Source organism: Lepidothrix coronata, unplaced genomic scaffold, assembly GCF_001604755.1.
Source record: "Lepidothrix coronata isolate B3197 unplaced genomic scaffold, Lepidothrix_coronata-1.0 Scaffold53, whole genome shotgun sequence".
Classification (NCBI taxonomy): domain Eukaryota; kingdom Metazoa; phylum Chordata; class Aves; order Passeriformes; family Pipridae; genus Lepidothrix; species Lepidothrix coronata.
The window spans coordinates 1,722,246-1,736,800 of record NW_016690233.1 but is presented as its reverse complement, the minus strand read 5'-3'; the positions used below and the strand labels follow the sequence as shown (position 1 = coordinate 1,736,800).

Below are 14,555 nucleotides of genomic sequence, written 5' to 3'. Positions count from 1 at the left end.
CAGTCTCTTCTCCCAAGTAACAAGTAATAGGACGAGCAAATGGCCTCAAGTGAGGTTTACACTGGATATTAGGAAAAATTTCTTCACTGAAAAGGTTGTCAAGCGCTGGAACAGGTTACCTAGGGAAGTGGTTGAGTCACCAGTCCAGAAAGTATTTAAAAGATGTGTAGATGTGACACTAAGGGACATGGTTTAGTGGTGGGCTTAGCAGTGTTGGTATAATGGTTGGTCTTAGAGTTTTTTTCAATTTAAACAGACTCAGATTCTATAACAAACTCATCACTGAATTCTGAGGCATTTTCTTTTATCCTATATTAATTCATGTGAACTGTGAGCCAGACCTTGCTGCAATAAGCACTGATGGAAGCTTTGTCATTGACTGTAGTGCAACAAAGGTCAAGATGGCTATTTTTCAAGTTTTTCATGGACTTAGTGTTTAATAAATATTTTTACAGAGTCTTAACACTATCAAGTCCCAAGGCACAGCAGGGCTAAAATACATTGGCAAGAAGTTTGAACAGAAGGTAAAATGTGTCCTCCTGCACAATCTCCAAATATGCAGAGCTCTAACTGCCAAAGCAGAAACATGGGATGTTGGCCTTCACAGTGTGGGACACAGATCAAAAAGGAAGCATGAAACTGAAGATTACTCAAATACAATAGGAAACTCAAGATCATGTAGGATTTATTCACTACCAAAAATATTAGAGTCAAACCCAAACTCCCAGAAGAAAGTATCACCAGTTTGACAGTGTAAACAGGCTATTTCCTTAGCTTTGTAAACAGGAGATTGATTTGAAACAAAGGGCCAAACAACCTAAGACAATCCAGTGTTTTAGCCAGGAGATCCTCACCAGAAGCAGTGATATAAGTGGTCTCTTTTATCCAAAATGTGGTATAACGTAATCAACCTTACAAATACGGGAGAATTTTTGGAGGCAATTATTGAGTACAACTTGAATCAACTGAAAGATTACTACTAAATTTTGCTGCAAGAGAGGACAAATTCCTACTACAAAGAAAGGCAACACAGAGCTTTCATGGTATTTCTTAGGACTCCTTTAATACCCTTGTGTCAAATCCCTGGAGCTGCACAAAAGCCAGAAAGAGAGGGCACACCGCCCTTCTCTGTGGTTGGGATCATACCACAGACACTGACGGGTAACTCAAGTTTTCTCAGCTGAGTAGGCAAAACACAAGGCTGCTACACAAGAAATGGAGGATGAAGGCAAGAAGTGACAAGCTGGGCCCAGAGATGTGAGAGAACCAGACTTCTTGTTCCTGCTACTCTTGTGCATGGGAAAAGGGGTGAGGGTGGGAAAGAGGGAGAGCAGGATGTAAGAGATGGGGAAGGCAACCACTGCTTCCTAAAATTGGTGTATTCCACCCATCATCATCCTCCTCTCAGCTGTAGTAGGTGCCACTGTGGAATGGTTAAGGTTGGAAGTCTCTGTATGTCGCCATTATTGCTCTAGAGACAACAAGGAGATGGTATTTTGAGGCCTTTGGGACTACAATATAGCATGCAGAGGCCTACTTTTCCTATATTCAGAGCCAGTCCTGTAGGATATTTTATTTGTTCTTAAAGAGATCGGTCTGTAATTTGCTGCAGATATATTTTAATATTATCAAGACTATCCCAAGGAAAAGACTGGAGCATAAAACACATAAACTCTTGCTGCATCTTTTGTACATACAGTATTATTAGAGGCATGAAAAGAAAGCCACTCTCTGTCATTCTAATTTACAGCTCACCAAAGGAATTTCTTGCTGTACAAATAATACACGTTTTGTGCATATGTTCCTTTTACATAGTATTTACACCCAGTCTAAAGAAGGAGTGACAGAATATAGTGTAGTGAATTTCTATATTATTTTGTTCAAAGAATTTCTGCCTTGTATAATCCTTTTTCTAATAATTTCCTTTTTACTTAATAAAAATTTTAATAACTTTCAGAACTTCGACTAGCAAAACTAACAGCCATTTTCAAACATAACTGCTGCTTTCAACCCAGATTCCATAAATTACTTAGCTACCAACATCATGTAAAAAGGATCTTAATTACCCAGAATAGTTAGCCTCAAATATTTGTCTAACACTTCATTGTTCAACTAGGACTTCAAAAAATTACATTAAACCTGGAGTGGAGGGGGGGGGAGGGCTTGTATTCTAAAAAAATAATCCCTAGGTACAATATTTTTATGATTTTAATGCTAATTTGGAACCAATTATATCAAGTGTACTTAATCTCACTTCCTTGTGCTTCTGTCCTTTAATTTATGCAACTTATATGTGCATATCTATTATGACATATTAGATAATATGTTAAAGATACAAATTTCATTTATTCCGCAAAGGCATACACAAAAATATTCATGCCTATGATATATATACTTTTTCATTTTAAGTTTAATAGAATATTTGATAAATACAGTTGACAAAAACATATCAACAAAGGCTGTGGAAAAGGTCAAGGTACTTCTTTGCCTCAGTCTTTAATAGTAAGACCAGTTGTTCTGCAGGTATCCAGCCTCCTGTGCTGAAGACAGAGACAGGGAGCAGAATGAAGCCCCCACAGTCCAAGGGGAAATGGTCAGTGATCTGCTACACCACTTAGATACAAGTCTATGGGGCTTGATGGGATCTAACCAAGGCTCCTGAAGGAGTTAGCAGAAGAGTTCACCTGGACACTTTCCATCATTTACCAAAAATGCTGGCAAACCCAGAAACATTTGGTTAGCAAATGTGATGCCCAACTACAAGAATGGACAGAAGGAGGATCCAGGGAAATACAGGCCTGTCATCCTGACCTTGGTACCAAGGAAAGTCATGGAACAGATCATCTTGAGTGCTATCATACAGAATATACATGACACCCAGGGGATCAGGCCCAGCCAGCATGGCTTTGTGAAAGGCAGGTCTTGATTGACCAACTTGGTCTCCTTTTGTGACAAGGTAACCCACTGACTGGACGACAGAAGGGCTGTGCATGTTATCTTCCTGGACTTTAGTAAAGCATTTGGCACCGTTTCTCACAGTATTCTCCTGCAGAAACTGGATGCTTATGCCTTGGAGGAGTGCACTGTTTGCTGGATGAAAAAATGGCTTGATGGCTGGGCTGAGAGAGTGGTGGTGAATAGAGTTACATCCAGTAGGCAGCCAGTCACAAGTGGGATTCCTCAGAGATTGATTTTGGGGCAGTCCTGTTTAATATCTTTATCGACAACCTAGACGAGAGGATTGAGTGCGCCCTCTGTCAGTTTCCAGATAACGCCAAGTTGGGCAGGAGTGTTGATCTGCTGGAGGGCAGGAAGGCTCTACTGAGGGATCTGGACAGGCTGGATTGACGGGCTAATGGCCATTGTATGAGGTTAAACAAGGTAAAGTGCCAAGTGCTGCACATCCTGAGCTTTATCAGCAATAGTGTGGCCAGCAGGACCAGGGCAGTGATTGTCCCCCTGTAATAGGCACTGGTGAGGTTGCACCTCAAATCCTGTGTTCAGTTTTGGGCCCCCACTACAAGAAAGACATTGAGGTGTTGGAGCATGTCCAGAGAAGGGAAACAGAGCTGGGGAAGCACAAGTCTGATGAGGAAGCTGAGGAAGTTGGGGTTGTTTAGCCTGGAGAAAAGGAGGTTCAGGGGGGACCTTATCACTCTCCACCTGAATGAAGCTTTTAGTGAAGTGGGGGTTGGTCTCTTCTCCCAGGTAACAAGTGAGAGGACCAGAGCAAACGGCCTCAAGTTGCACCATGGGAGGTTAAGATGGAAGAAACATTTCTTCACTGGAAGGATTGTCAGACATTGGAAGAGGTTGCCCAGAGATGTGGTTGAGTCACCACCCTTTGGAGGTATTTAAAAGACATGTAGATGAGGCACTCTGGGTCATGATTTAGTGGCAGATTTGACAGTGCTGGGTAAACAGATGGACTCAATGATCTTGAAGGTCTTTTCCAAATGATTCTATGATTCCTAATTTTGTAAATATTGGTACACTTGGTTCATTATAAAATATAGTTAGCTTTACTCAACATCACCTCACTTACATATAAGCTGTTCAAGCTTTCTTATTAGACCATCCTGTACGACTGTGCCCCTTGATTTTAATGGAATTAGGAAGATGCTCAAAGTTAAGCATATGATGAATGTTATTGCACTGAGTCCCCATGAGTTTTCTATTTATGCCTATTCCTAGATGTTTTATAAAACACATCTCTGTGAGATCACGGTGGGAAAAACCTCCACATTATTTTAGAAATTTCAGCATTGTTCAGTTTCTACAAGTCAAAGCAATACTATTATCAAATTTTTTCTTCAAGCCTTTTAAGAATTAGCTGGCCTAATTCCATTTCATACAAATACATAAAAGAAAACAACAACAAAACAAAATAAACAAAAAACCAAAACCCAAATCAAACCAAACAAAAAACCAACCAACCAACTAAACAAAAATAACACCACACCAAAAAACACCCACGATGTTTTGAGAGACTGGCCGGGGAGTTTATAGTGACTTTCACCGTATGATATACATCTGTCTGATAAAACACATTTCAAGTTCCTTTGAAGAATTCCTACATGCTTCTTGCTGCTGAGTCAGGGTTGGAATTCTCATGCAATATCCTCTGATACTTCAGTCCAAACTGTTAATTATATAGATAAGAGACATCAACAATTAAACAATTGTAGACCAAAGTGTATTACTACAGGGAAATTATTAAGGTTTTTTTAAAAATAAGTGATGAAGCCTAAAAGACACATTTTTATACAAAATCTACGAAATTGGGGATATAAAGCCTATAAAACCAAATTTATTCTATCCATTTTACAGTTGACACAATTTTATGTTACTAGAGTCCTTTAAAAAATGTATACAAGTCTATTATAAAAGAATTCAGTAAGTGTGTTCCAAACCCGAGGTTCCTATATCACTAGTAATACCAGAGACATTTCATAGAATCATGGAAACACGAAAACACAAAACCATAGAATCATGGAATAGTTTGGGTTGAAAGCGACCTTAAAGATCATCTAGTTCCAACTCCCCTGCCATGACCAGGGACACCTTCCACTACACAAGGTTCTCAGAGCCCAATCCAACCTGGCCTTGAGCAGGCCTCTCTGGGCAACCTGTGCCAGTGCCTCACCACCCTCACAGTAAAGAATTTCTCCCAGTATCATGAAATCATAGAATCATAGAACATCTTGGATTGGAGGGATGTTTAATATCAACTTGTTCCACACTTAATCTAAAAAAAAAACCAAACAACAAAACAAACAAAACCCAGAAAACAACACAATTGTATCTTCTCCCAAGATCAGACTCCTGACGCCTGTTTGGTGAGAGAATACTGACTAAATCACCGAATACTTTTCCTCATGATTAAGCACAGGCCAAAGCAGGGAAGAAGAGGGTAGAGTTAATGGCACACATCCATTTGTACTGGCCATGAAAGAGCCAAAAGCTGTTGGCAGTTTCCCAGAATTATAAAGCACGATTTTTCTTTGTATTTTGGTGGTGCACAAGCAAATCAAACTTTGGAAATTCCTTTTTTATTTTTTTTTGTTCCTAATGAAAACCACAACAGCACAGAGTCTTATCTTGAGTCATCTGATGTTATGGTTTCAAACCCACATCAGAAGATACTGATTCCATGGCTTTCAGTTGTTTACATACTGAAATGATTTGACACTATGCTGTCTGGTTTGGTCTACTTTTTCTTTAAACTTTTGAGTTTAAAGTTTAAAATATATATAGTGATGCTTAGTCTGAAGATATGGACTAGGAATACTTTCCTAGACTAAGTGAATGTTTGTTCAATAACAGATAAAAAAGAGCAAATGATGTTTCAGTTAGACATTATAGAGTAAATAAGTACTTTTTATCTCCCACTTTTCATCTCCAAGTATACATAAACAACCAAAATAGGAGAAACAAAATATAAGACTTCTTGTAATTATATGGTATTACCTGCATACTGCAAACTGGGAAAATAAGTCAAAAGAGAAAAATGGAAGCATCTGGAAGACCTCTCTGTTTGTTATTCCGATGAACTTCAAAGGACTTAACAGCATAAATAAACACTTTAAGTGAATATCACTACTTGTGCTATAAGTGTTGCTGGCATTTCCAGGACACTTAAAAAAATTGATTAGTGCTACGCTGGACTGCTGAGTCATCAATGCCCGTCCTTCCACTGGGACAAGAGGATGTCTTGTAAGCAGGTTATTTATATTCTTAATATCTTCAGCAGAAATTACAGTCTGGTTAGGTTTGGTAGCCATTAAATGGCAGTTTTTGTATGTGCTGCCCTCATCTACAGATTTCTTATCAGCAGTCTTAAGTAAGAGCAATGACAAATAGGCCAACCTCTTTTAGTCTGAAATAAGAAAGACAATATCAAATCGCGCAGAGTGCAAAGGTTTACTTTGGTTGAAAGCAAGACCAAGTCTCCATATTAAAGCTCCATGTATGCAGTCTCACTAGTTTATCCTGCTTGGAAATAACAGAAAAATAGAATCCAAAGGATTGTTTTCTTTTTTAATAAAAAGTGTAGGTGGTCTTGGACTCGCCAAGATATAATGTTTTTTAAAAAGCTGAACAGGCCTTGCTTCCTCTTCAGTATCTCTTTTAATTTCACAACATAATAATCATGAACATCAACCCAGGATATATTATTAAATTACTTTTTATCCTTTCTATGTGCTTTGAGAAAGACTATTGGAACATATTTATCCCCAGTGTACTGTGTGCTCCTAGATCCTATTCTGTATTGTCATGTCTGCAAATATTTACAAAGCAAAAAATACCATCTCATTCAGTGATGTAACTGACATGCCTTTAATGCTATTCCATATCATTGCTTCAGACCAAAACAACGCAAAAACACCACTTCAAATTATGAAAGACAGAAATACTTTTAGTGGCCTACAGCCAACCATGGTCTAAACACTGCTTGTGAGCTCGTCACATGCATGCAACATTTGGAATACCACTCATAACCTTTGGCTGCACAAATGCAGACCTTTAGTCAAGAAATTCGAGCAACAGTTTGGTTCATTTGAGTAAAATCAGGGGGATCAGTAGTTGATCTGCTTTGGATGTTGTGACCTGATGCCCAGCTCCACTGGCCACACCAGAACACAAAGTCTTCACAGAGAAAAATCAAGCAGATTCCCAAGCACAGAGAAAGAGCAAGGCATGATAGGGGCTGTATGTGGTCTGACTAAAAGTCTGTTACCCTCCTCAGTAAATGGCTATCCAGTAAAGAGTTGCAGAGGTGTCTGACTTCAGCATGGGCATGTTTCACTACCTCTGTAGGCTGTAGGACTCACTAGCACATAACTCAGGAAAGATGAAAGGCAGTATATAATTACATATAGATCTGCCAGCAGCCTCAGTATTCGCCCAACTGGTACACATGAAGTTCACCTACTACAAGTTGTCTCAGATAATTTTAAAGGTGTAAAGCCTAATCATAACATTAAATGATCACAACTAGGAAGAGAGCAACTAACTAATAATTTCAGAAGCTTGTTCTCTTCATCACTCCAAGAACCAACTTCACCACAGGAAGTCCTCTGCAGAGTAAAACACCTGTCACACTACCATTAAGATGAAAACTTTATTTATATTAGGGGTTAATGATTTCTTCATTGACTACACAGAGGAGATCAGAGTAAAACACATTTTGATGTTTTAAGTAAATCACTGCAGTTTTCTATAAAGAAGCTTGTTTGAAGTTTGACTTGAATGGAAACTTGTTCAGTTTATTTCAGAGATGGTCCCAATTCTTCTACGAAGTTTAAGATGGCAGGCTTACAAGTCATGAAGCTTGATAAGGTACATAATAGTTTTAAAGGATGAAACAGAAATAACACATATATTAATAACACATATATTTTAATGATATTTAACTGGATTTCTGTAACAGAATGAACTGCAATTCTGTCTTGTTTCTTGACTCAATATCTCAATTCTAAGAAAAAAAACTGTCCCAATTCACTATGCCTTCTTTCAGTGGTTAGAAATGCATACAAAAGATTATTAGGTTCAATATGGCTCCAAAGTTGAAACAGACATCATCCTAAATCAACTATATACCCATTACATGCATTGTATACATGCTGGAAAATAAGCACTGGTAAATACAGAGTACAGTCTTGGAAATGTCAAGTGACTGGGTTTTTGAAAAGGGTTTATAAAAAAATATAAATTCTGTCAACTGAAAGATGTTAACTTGAAGACTGAACTTAACTCTGTTCATTTTCAGGGACAAAATCTTGCATTTCGCTGTGTAAGAAGGTACACAGCAACGTGCAAAAGCAGGTCCACGTGAGGCTGGAACACAACAGGCTGCTTCCCAGTGAGAGGCTCATCACTCTTCCCAAAGCGAAAGGTGTGGATTCCAGAGGTAGATTCTCAGCAGAGCTATTTTTATGCAGCCTCCCCATTCATTCACCATGGGGCCACAGCACGCGGCCACGCTGCCCTTTCACTCGAGGCACCTGCGTCCCACTCAGCCGTGCTGCGGACCCTCGGCAGCATCTCGGCTGTCCAGGGCATTCTCCGCTGGCAGCGGCGGGAACACCACCAGGGTTCAGATACGCCAGCTGACACCACCCTTCCTACCGAGCGGGCAGTATCCGAGAGCCCGCGGCCGCCCTGCAGGGTGCTCACCATCCCTGGGCATCACAAGGGACGAAGCCAGTCCCGGCGAGGCATTGCTTGCCCAGCAGACCCAGGGGAACCCCGAGCCCTGGGACCCTCCAGTCGAGGCAGTCTCCCACCCGACAGCCCTTACAGGAGCCAAACGCGGCGACGGCTGCGGGTGGGAGGGGGGGGCTGGGAGAGGAGCCCCACTTCCCCTAAGAAGCCCTGAGGCGACGGCTTCGCCCACCACCCACACTCCCGCCACAAACCCGCCGTTTGCCCGGCATTGCCCCCGCCGTCGGCACATCACAGTCACACGGGGGACACGGTCCCGATGGTTGTCAGGAGCGAGGTGCCGGCCGCAGACCGGAGGGGACGCTGACGGCACCACCGACTCCCAGGAGACCTCCTCGAAGTTGCCCTGAGAAGTTTGGGACCGCCCGGAGGTTCAGTCGCTGGGCAGAGCCGCCCCCTCAGTCCACACACGTCCCTGCTGCCACCTGGCCACACGCTCCCGGACCAGTCTCCAGGGACCAGACTTCAGGGACTGCCCCCCATGCCCCCGGCTGACCCCTCGGGGACGGGACTTCCACCCAGACAGACCCCCGTCCTCCCCTGGGGATGCGGCCCCCGTTCCCGGGACAGAACAGCAGCCTAGAGGTTCGCTCAGGGCTCCCTCCACAAATGCAATCCTTGGGAACAAATAAAGCAGCAGGACACTTACCATCTCGCCTGATGTTGGAGGCCCGCAGGGCTTTTATAGATCCGCTCTGGGCAGGGGCGGTGGTCCCCTGACGGCTGCAAAAGTTCGCACAGACGACGGCGTAGAGCAGGAGGAGGATGAGCAGTTGCATTGGGACCAGCTGCGAGCGGGACCGTGTCTCTGAGAAGAAACGGGCTCTCCCGCCGAGGGTTCTTCCCTCGCTCGTGTTCTTTCCCTCTTGCCGGACTTTTTGGTTGTTGCGAGTTGCTTGTGTGTTTGGGGGAGTTGTATTGGGGAGGGGGTGGGGGGATGGAGGGGCGGAGGGGGAATGGCACAATCCCCGCAAAAAAAGCAAAACCCCACAGCACGGGAAGCAGCAGTCGCCGCCGACGCGCTACTCTCCGAGCTGCCTCCAAACTTCCTGCATGCTGAACTTTTGGCTGCCCTTCTGGGCCGGCCAAACTCGGCGGAGGTGCGGAGCGGCCGGGCCGGGTCCGCCGCCCCCTCCCCTCGGCCCGCACGGCCGTGCCCCAGTGGCAGGCGGGAGCTGCCGCTGCGGGGCTGCGCCCGCCGCCTCGCACCGCCCAGCCCCGCTCCGCCCGGCAGGAGCCGCCGCCGGGGTCTGGAGCGGCGGGAGCCCCGCGCTCCGCGCCGGGGGCTGCGGGGGAGAGGCGGCCCGGGGGAAGGGGGCGGGAGCGGTGCCCGGGCCCTCCCTGAGCTACTGGCCACGCCGTCCCCACTCCTGCCAAAGAGTGGCAGGAGGGGTGGTGCGAACGCCGGATTCCCGGCGGGTGGGTGCGGTGGGAGCCGTGTGCCAGGGGCTCCCCGACAGCAAAGAGGCCGCGTACCCGAGGGTCCCGTCACGCTCGGCCCCGCGGTGGCCACGTAAAAGTCGTCTCTGGGCTGAATGACTCAAACCACCGAACTGCACCAGGGCGGGTGAGGAGACTTAGTAGGAAAATTGGATAACCCGCAGTTGTCCTGGGAGAAATACATGGGCTCTTGTGTCATGCCAAGTACTGTCAAAAATCTTTCATAAAAAGGTAATTCCTACTAATTTAGACTCTCATTCAATTAGGTCTGATATTAAAAGATTGTATTACTGCCTGGAAGACTTTGGGTCTAAACCAAAGGTATGTGAGGGTTGTGATCAGATTGCTAGTTTAATACTCTCTTTCCTTCCATTAGCTGCAATGAAAATAATCAAAAGGAAGATGCAGAAAAAAAAACCACTCAGGTTTTTTAACAGTTCTCTAATTAATCCTTCCCTACTCACTTTATTTCTTGAGACATTTCATATAGTCTCAGCCAGTCTAGCAAACTGTAACATGCTGCCAGACCTTTAACAACATGAAACATACCTCATTAGCAGAAGAGGAATGGCAATACGATGCTATACCAGGAGTCTTGGATGAGTCTTGCTACACTCTGAGAACTGCCTCTGGCTGTGTGAAGCATTTTCTCTGAGAGTATGTTAGGATGACAATGGGACTGAAACATCTTGTATGTCTTAAGAAACCAGTAGGGCGCAATTCTGTTATGCATAATTCATGCTTCTTTATCCCTTTCATGTTCCCCAAAACTGACAGCGAACCTAATCCTGCTCCCATGTGGTAGATAATGGAAAGGCTCCAACTGTCCTTCATTTGTGAGCAGATGTGCCTACATTTTAGGTGCCCATTTCAGGGGGGAACTGGGCAAACAAAGGGAAGGTGGTCAATTCAATCATTGTAATAGAAACAGAAAATCAAATAGAGGACATAGACCAAATGAGGATGGGGGAGCTCCAGAGATGTCTTTTGTTCATCCAGTCAGTAAGTCTGCCTCTTTCCAGTTGCCTTACAAGGAACTGGCAGAAAATGCCAATAGAATCCCATCTCCTTAGCTCTATTCTGAGTGCAAGTACCTTTTAACATAAAAGAAAGTGGTCAATATCCTGACCTTTACTACAACCTCGTGATGAAGTTGTGCTTTACTTATTGTCCTCAGGCCTTCCTTCTGTCTTAGACTCGAGATGCTAGAATCCATAACTGGTTGTCTTCGGGTGAGTAGCCATTTTAAGGTGGAAGAGGAAGAGAAAGGACAGATTACCTTCCACCAAAAAGTCAGACAAAAGGTGTTTTGACATTATCTGAGCAGTTGCATAATTCAGTCAAGAAAGGGCACTGTTTCCAAGACTGTTTCTCTTTCTGTACCCAGGTTCATCTATATAAATTTTATTGTATAATATGTCTTCCTAAGAGCTTGTCTGGAACTAAAGTCTATCTGGCCCTATGCCTTCCTGACTGCACAGGTCCAGCTTTGACATGAGTGGAACAGGCTTTTGCCTTAAGTATTCCACAGATGTTTGACTGCTGTGCTCCCTGGCTTAATAAAGACTAGAAGTTTAAACTTCCTCAAGCTGACCAGGGCACAGAACTGAGGTTTCCTCAGCACTATTTTTTTTTTTAAGAGTACATAGTGTTGTGGTGCATAAGATGAAATTCGTGTTTCTGCAACTTTCTCTGTTGCTTAGAGAATTCTCAAGCAGAACAGCATGAGGCCTCATAAACTAGACAGTGATGAAAACAGGCAAGTGGATTCTACCACCAATGGCTTTGATATATATCAAGAGGAACTGTGTATAACTCCTACCATATGCTCATGGAACATTTCTGTTCTTCCCTGTGAAAGAATGGGATGGTGCCATTCTTTGTTCTAAAGCAAAATATATTTTTGTAGCAGAAGAGATAAGTATTTTTTTCAGGTCAGAAAAACAGCCATGGAATATTACTGTGGGGTCCAAAATAGAGGCCTAGCCCTATGAACTACAGATAATTATTTTGCACCCAGTATCAAAAAATCCCAGATTTTTCAATTTGATGTAGAGGAGTAGAGAAAGATTTTGGGACAGAGCAGCAAGGCTGACGTGTGGTGATAAACCTTTGTTGAGAAGGCCTACACTTAAATCACTGTTGCTACAGCTTCTCAGTTCACTTTAAAAATCACTAAACTCAATAAAAATTGAAAGAGCATCTTTATAATAAAGTGTAACAAAACCCCCTGTCAAAGGGTGAGAAATTTGGATTATGCTCAGACATTTTTATAAGCATATGACTGGTTTTTTACTTTCTGGCAAACATTCTAGCACATTGGCTAATCTGTATTCTAAGGGTTCAGGATAATTTAAAGCATTGGATGATTTCTGTAGGAAGACCTATAGCAAACCATGGTTACTGCACAAAAGGACGTACTGATGTATAAATGTGATAACAGAGGTAATTACAAATTTGTCAGCCCAACTGGGATCCTGATAAAAAAACCCTTAACAGTTGATATGAAACTCAATTAATAAAAATTAAAAGGAAAATAATATAATTATTAATCAACCTGGAAAATCTTATCATACTGACTTGGAAATCTGGTTTACAAACAGAATAGCATCAAATTATGACTTTCATAAGGTACCACTTGGTACCACACAACTTGAATCATATGGAATGAAAGTCATGGATACTAAATGTTTTCAAAGCTTGTTAAATGACAGGTTTAAAAAAGTTTACGTTAAAGGGAAACATTGTTAAATGAATTCTTTTTAAGAGACCACCACTTAGGCTAATTTTTTACTTCATTGATTTGCATTTTCAACAATGACCTGGGAAAAATGCAGTCATTACTCATGACTTTTGAAGATGACAAAAACCTTGGAGAAGTAATAGGATGATTTATAGAAATGGCGTTATGTGGAGACAGACATGTAGATACTGGGTATAACTGTAAATCTGAGTCCTTATGCAGCTCATGCTTCAAAATAGCCAATGACAGCACTGCCCAGTGCCTGCGGCATCCACCCGACCTCGTTTTAATCCTCTGAAAGTGTCTGGTGTAAGCCTGTCACACAGGTTCTCATTGTTCACGGAGAGAATTGGATACCCATCAGAGGGCACTCTAGCCCAGCGGTTTTAGGCAGTTATGCTGTGGTGGTCTGGAAAGTCCAGTTTCTCGGGACTGACTATGGAGAGAGCATACAGACCAAATATGTTCACAGTTAATGGTACAGTAGTCAATCCTAGAAAGCACTGATGCAGAAAAAAATTACAGGGGTGGATTACTGAGGAAGTCAATGGGCTGTAACCTTCCCTGTTATCATTTGTTGGCTGGGAGATGCTCCAGTGTCATACAGTCTGTCCATGGAGAACAGATGTACTCTGTGTCCACCCCTTAGAACATCTGAGTTATGGTGATTAAGTAGCAAACCCCAAGATCTCTCTGCATTATCCCTGGGATTCTTGGATATTTATTTAAGAAAGGGAATATCAATTAGAGTAGAGGCATTTTGCTCTCTTCTGTTATTATTAGACTGCTGCATCAAGTTCCCGTGAATAAAGTCTTAGAAAGGACCATAATAGAGTGAAAAACACTTAGAGGAAAACCACAGAATTGGTTAGAGATTGAGAAACATGCCATTTAGGAAAAAGCTTAAAAATCGCAAGCCATTTAGTTTATCTAGGAGAAAATCGTAGGGGTCACAGCTACCTCCCAGAGGTAGGATATTGATTCTAGAAGACTATTCCATCTAGTGGACAATGACATATCAAAGTGAAAGCTGGAGAGAGATAAACTAAGGTTAGAAGTACAAGGCACACTTTTCAGTGTGGAAAGCTATGGAAATATCAAAGTTGTATACTCTTCACCACTAAAAATGTGAAAGACAAGATTTGATGTTTTTCTAAAACCAGTCAAGTGATTTCAAGCTGTGCTTAGGAACCCATGGGATCAGTGAGAAAACAGAGAAAAGCATGTTTATATGTTACATACTACAAGCCACAGGTGAATTCTAAGTGGTTCTGCAGATCATTGGAAGATGACAACTAAAAAAACATACCTCCAGGGATTAATTCTGGGAAATACTGTGATTTCTGTTATACAGGAGCACAGTCAAGTGAGGGCAGCAGTGCTTGGCCTTGTGTTTGATAGGACTGATCACCTATCTTTATGTAAATTTTGGCTAGTTCACCACCGCAAATGTCAAGAGACAAATATTGCACCTACATGCATATCTCCCTCAGGGAGAGAGACAAAAGTGATATCCAGAGCTGAACATGTTGATACATTAAATTTCGAGAAACTGCTATATCACTCAGACTGTCCCACTGGTACCTAGTGACCGTACCAATTGACACATAGTTGTGCATGCAATATTCAGAGTCATGCTTTCAAA

The 14,555-nt window shown here is 42.5% G+C and overlaps 1 protein-coding gene across 4 annotated transcripts in view; it reads right to left on the bottom strand.

The window, feature by feature from the left end:
• PDGFD (platelet derived growth factor D) overlaps positions 1-9,842 on the bottom strand; it is a 143,088-nt gene extending 133,246 nt beyond the window's left edge. For all 4 annotated transcript variants that reach the window (XM_017815941.1, XM_017815943.1, XM_017815942.1 and 1 more), the window contains exon 1: positions 9,377-9,842. In XM_017815941.1, the coding sequence (XP_017671430.1) occupies positions 9,377-9,506 (130 nt within the window). In that variant the 5' untranslated portion in view covers positions 9,507-9,842. The remainder of the gene's footprint in view (positions 1-9,376) is intronic.
• Positions 9,843-14,555: the final 4,713 nt, after the last annotated feature.